Below are 5,789 nucleotides of genomic sequence, written 5' to 3'. Positions count from 1 at the left end.
AACCCGAAGACTCGAGATGAACTAATCAATTCTCTTTCCGGCTCAGACTGCATAGGTTAAAGCTTATGGGGCTGTCACGTGATGAACGAACGACTCTAACACGAAGACTTGTCAGATAAGGTGAGGTGAGCTAATTATAGACTGAAGACCCAGGTAAACAATGAATTAATATTTTCTGTTACTTATAGCATTATAGTTTTGTATTGTTTGTAGTGTGATCAACGTTTGCGTAAGTAGTAGATGTGTTAGGGAAGTAACACGTAACATTTGAATTATATTTTGCTAAAATGAACAAAATGACTCGAAAAAAGATTCGTTCATTTTGCTGAACGAGACTCAAAGGTCTGAGTCGGTAAAATGATCCGAACTTCCCATCACTACCTGTGATGTGACTATCGCAGATGCGCACATCGTGATATCGATGCTAAAACGATATATCGTGCAGCCCTAACATATATACATATATACAGTACAAGATATTTTACCTTTTGAGTAAAAGTGCTCCACTTAACGTTTTATAATTAATTTGAAGAGATATTTTAAAATGATGTGTACCGACATAAGATGAAGACTCCTGCTTTATCAGAGGCCTAGAAAAAGTTTTATTCTACATAAAGGTGGTCGCCTCTCATGGACTGGAATGTTACTCAAGATATATTAATTTACTAATAAAATTATTTACCTTTCAATTATATCAATCAAAAGAACATTCTTTATAACTCTAGTCTAGACATTAAATATATTTATATTTAATTTATGTAATAAATTGTATAGCAGAACTTTGAAATTAATTATCTTGATGCTTTGCCTTCATGATAAATTATATATTTTATTGATAATTTGAAATGTAACTTTCATTGGATATGCCTCGACACTCAAGTTAAACAATAAAAAACTAACCATAATATATTTAAATTCATATATTAGTAACAATAATATATTTTTAATTCATACATTCAAGTATTCATGTTTACTTTATAAAATTGCATATTGTTCTATTGTAATTTTGTACATTTGATTGAAGAGTTTGTGTTTACTTTATGACCTTGTATGTTGTAATGTTTTTTGGAGTAATAACCATATCGTAAGTCTCGGTGTGTACTGTATGTAGCCATTGAGTGTCAGATAGTTGTTGAAATTCAGTTATATCAATTTATACTACAGTTCAAAAGGTTTGGGGTTAGTAAGACAGAAAAGAAATGAATGCTTTTAATTAGCATTAAATTGATCTACGATCGATCTATGATTTATAATGTAACATGAAATTTCTAATTTGAATAAAAACTGTTGTTTTGAAAACTTTTTGTTCATTGAAGAATCCTGGAAAAAAAATGTTGTGGTTTCCACAAAAATATTAAGCAGCTGTTTTTTTTTTTCCCCAAGGATGCATTAAATTGATCAAAAGTGTCAGTAAAGGTATTGACAATGTCACAAAAGATTTCTATTTAAAATAAATGTTGTTCTTTTGAAATATCTATTCATTGACGAATCCTGGAAAAATAAAAACATATATATTAAACAGCACAACTTTTTAACACTGATAATAATAAGAAATGTTTCTTGAGCAGCGAATCAATTAGAATGATTACTGAAGATTGGAGTAATGACTGCTGAAAATTCAGCTTTGCCATCACAGGAATAAATTACATTCTAAAATATTAAAATAGAAAGTCTTACCAATCCCAAACGTTTAAATGGTAGTCTGTAAATGATGACATCATGACATAAATGAATTTCTGTTTCAGGACATTTGTTCCGTTGGAATCTCCGCCCAACCAGAACTCCACTCAGTGGGAGAAGGTGCAGTATCTGTTCGAGGAGCTGGGCAGCAGCCGTAAGTACCATAAAGGCCTCTTTAGGTGAAATTGCAGCTCAGTTTTACTGACACTTGCAAAGAAAACGGCAAAAAGAGCTTTGTTGAAGCCTTCCGGGGCCACAACACCAAAGCGACAGGTGCTTTTTAGAGAGTGACGGATGCTGCCAAGCCACGAGCAGAGGTGATGTGTGGGTTTGGCAGCACTGACATTTAGCCTCGTCAATGTCAACAGACCTCATTGTGCTACCTAAATAGCCGCGTCAATGTCAACAGACCTCATTGTGCTACCTAAATTTGCTGTCTTGAAAAAGGAAAGGCCTGGCTGCTTTTGACATGTCAATCAGGTCTTCCATTTGAAGCAGGAGTGGCAGGCCCATGTTTGCACCTGCACTTATATATATATATATATATATATATATATATATATATACACATTTATACATTTAGCAGATATATGTGAGTCAATGTGACATTAACATCCACCTCTTTTTCTCAGTCTCCAAGAAAAAAGTGCCCTAAAATATGAAAATCCCTGAGGTATTCACTCTGACGAGTATGAAGGATCATCCCTTTTCTAATTTTTTTAAGTTTCTTTTTTCATAGTTAAGTGTCTGGTTGAGCAAAAGAAAATTAGTCTGTGGAAAGTAGGCTCCTATATTATGTCCAATGTCCATGTTTGAGTATTTTTGAGTCAGTGTTCTCTATAGCCTTTCTTATCATCTTCTGAAGGCCCATTTGAAGGTCACATGACAAGTAACGTAATTTTTCCTTCCAGTAAAAGTCATTTGTTGTGCCATGGTTTGTTTTGCTCTGAAAAAGGAAGTGATTTGCCAACACCATGGTGTTCCTTCAGAGAAGTTCCCTTGTTAGGTTGGGTCGTGACTTTTGCTTCACTTTCCCTTGAAGACCCTCAAGTTGGCAGGAATGGAGTCACTAAGGAACCCTCCTAATCCAATAATAGCCTGGAGTAAGTCTGTGACTCTTTGAGACAGTGCCTGATTCCTGTGAGGGGGTCTTAGAGCTGTGATTGGCCCTTCCAGCAGCCTTGGCCTAATGAATGGAAATCAAGCAAAAAGTCTTGGTGGAAGGAACATCAGAAAAAGGCCCCTTTTGAAACAGCCTTGTTTGTCAAAATCTGCAGCAGAGCTTGAGGTTGACGGTCGTGGTACCCTGCTGCTCATCCCCACTCCACCTGTAAATTAATAACAAGACCCTGTGTGCTATATAAGCAGGGTTATCATGTCCCTGAGAAGCCTCAGCTGCCGAAGGAGCATCTTGACTCAAGCGGCAAGACAAGCTGACGAATTTCACCCAGTGTCATTGCGAAGCCATGGTTGCCCATTACCGATTCCACAGATATGCAGCAGTTCACTTGCCGGTTCCCCCATGTGAAACAGACCTGAAACGTAAACTGAATGCAATACCAGATTCCCCATTAGCGGGTAAGACTGGGGCGAGACTGCGAGGAAGCGTGCAGAAGGGTAGACAGCTGGAGATCTGATCTTATCACAGACATAGGCTCGAAAAAAAGTCTCCACTTAATTATACAGTGGAGCCCTGGACCCAGAATCCACTCAGACAGCTCTTGTTCTCTGATTTACCTTCCCACTGAGCCAAATGTGTTTCAGTGAGAGTCACATTTTAAATTGGAGTTAGAGTGACGAGGAGGCACCAGCTACGCTGAATCAAATTTGGATTTGATGACATAATTTTGCATTCATATCTGTTCAGATCTGTTTTAAGGGTGTGGAAAATGACGAATTAATATCCATTTTTAATACTGTACATATAACGTTGTGATGCCTGAATTCACTTGTAGTATTTCAATGATTTATTTTTATTTTTAATGTTTGATTTTTTTAACACTAAATTGGAGAGAATTTTAATATTGACTGTTTATTCTTTATTGGCTATAACATGAATATAATTATTTTACATTTAGATTACCTTTGCAGTCATCTAACATTTATTTTGCATTATGTTATTCTTTTAAAACACTAGTAATTTAATAATATTGTTAAACATATAATCTCATAATTAATAGTAATTTTTCATTCTGTAAATTATAATGTTGTGATGCCTAAATTCAATTACAGCATTTTAATGATTGATTTTAGATTCAATGTGTTTTTTTTTTTTTAATTTAATACGAATTGTATTGGCTTTTAATGTTGCATGTTTATTCTTTATTGGCTAACATGAATATAATTATTTTACATTTAGATTACCGATCATACAGTATAACATTTATTTAATGTTAAGTTAATCTTTAAAAAACTATTAATTTAATAACATTGTTAAATATATCTTTAGCAAATCTCAAATTGAAAATAGATGATATATATATATATATATTGTACATTATAATGTAATGCCTTGTAGCATTTAAATGTGTTATTTTTTGTTTATTTAGATTTTTAATGTTGTCTGTTTATTTATTCACTAACATGAATATAATTTTCAATATTAGTCAGAATTTTAATATTGGTGCCTCTATGTCTGTGCAAGAGTAGCTAGCTACCTATTATATATAGGCCTAGCATATGGCTATGGCTATGCTAAAAACATAAATAAGATTAAGATAAATCTCTCTCAATCAAAATAGTTGAGAACCTCTTCTGTAGTGCATTGAGGTTTGCGACACTTTTGTTCGATAATGTTTTTGGCGATAATTGTATGGGAGCAGCATGTTTTTTCTTGTGATTCAGAATCCAGTGAGTGAGTTGGCTTTAGCAAGCCGCTTTCCATCTCCATGAGGTTATCATAGCAAGCTCATGTTGTGAATACCGCAGCTAAGAGCTCTTTAATATACACTTCTCAGTGGCAGCTGTTTCCTCGGCGCACATAAGCCCGAGGTGCTCCGTGCATGTCGAGATAAGGGCCTACACTCTCTCCAAGTGCCGAGGAATCAGCCGCTAGAGCAGCTGTGGAGCCGCCTCAGATAACAAAAAATATATTCTCTGTCCAATCCCTCAGAAAGTCTTCCGGGGAAGCGACGGAAAAGGCAGGTTTCCCTGCATTGTGAGGAGTTCATAAACAGAGAGGCTTTCCGTACCAAACACGAACGACATTGTCTCCGGCATCACGCCTTCGCCACTTAACAAAAGCGGGGACATCACAAAGGGAAACACCTTTTCAGATGTAAATGCTCATTTCAGCCATCAGACATCAAAGCGTCTCTTCTTTTTATATTCTTCCGTTTGCTACATTAGGAAGCAGGAGTGTAATCATCTTCATTTCTTCTCGTCAGCTTTTGTGTCTCGGGGCTTTTTGTGTATGGAACGTGGTGGGTGGCGCAGCAAACACTTCTCAGACTTCATGTGGTTCAACAAAATGGAAACAAGTCATTTTGTGAATGATGTAAAGTAGTTCCTGAGGAAAATAAACAGAACAGTAGGTTGCATTCAATTGAGGTAGGCTGCAGGCAGAAGGGGGCTTTCTGGGCTCAGGGCTGCCAGGATGTTGTGTTTTGCTCCGCTGGGCCATAGCTCAGAACCAGAGGAAAGGGAGATTTATATTAATATTTATTATTATATTATTATTATTATTTATCAACAACAACAACAGTATATAATGCTTACATTTTAAATTCGTTGTATGTCATATTTTGTTTATTATTTTTATTCAAGATAATTTACTTGAACAATTACTTGATAAATGTGAAGATTCCATAATGTTTAATGTATTCATATATTAGTATTTATTATTGTTAATCATCAACAACAATATAATATAATATAATATAATATAATAATATAATATAATAATATAAAAACATTCTAAATAAAGCAGAATGTTTAATAGCATATTAGCTTTTGCTGTGGTATCAAGAATTGTGAAATTTTACTGGTATTGATATCGACTACTAAATAAAGCCATATTTTTATTGAAGAACTTTCCTTAACGTCCCATTAAAGGGGTCATATGATGCAATTTCAAATTTTCCTTTCTCTTTGGAGTGTTACAAGCTGTT

The 5,789-nt window shown here is 35.0% G+C and overlaps 1 protein-coding gene across 1 annotated transcript in view; it reads left to right on the top strand.

Moving 5' to 3' along the window:
• The window catches only part of LOC107664263 (probable lysosomal cobalamin transporter), a 101,600-nt gene that overhangs the window by 41,085 nt on the left and 54,726 nt on the right, over window positions 1-5,789 (top strand). The window contains exon 6 of the mRNA XM_016454792.1: window positions 1,746-1,834. Coding sequence (XP_016310278.1) covers window positions 1,746-1,834 — 89 coding nt within the window. The remainder of the gene's footprint in view (window positions 1-1,745; window positions 1,835-5,789) is intronic.

This window comes from Sinocyclocheilus anshuiensis, unplaced genomic scaffold (assembly GCF_001515605.1).
Source record: "Sinocyclocheilus anshuiensis isolate Anshui unplaced genomic scaffold, SAMN03320099.WGS_v1.1 scaffold425, whole genome shotgun sequence".
Classification (NCBI taxonomy): Eukaryota; Metazoa; Chordata; class Actinopteri; order Cypriniformes; family Cyprinidae; genus Sinocyclocheilus; species Sinocyclocheilus anshuiensis.
This window is presented reverse-complemented; position numbering and strand designations above follow the sequence as displayed.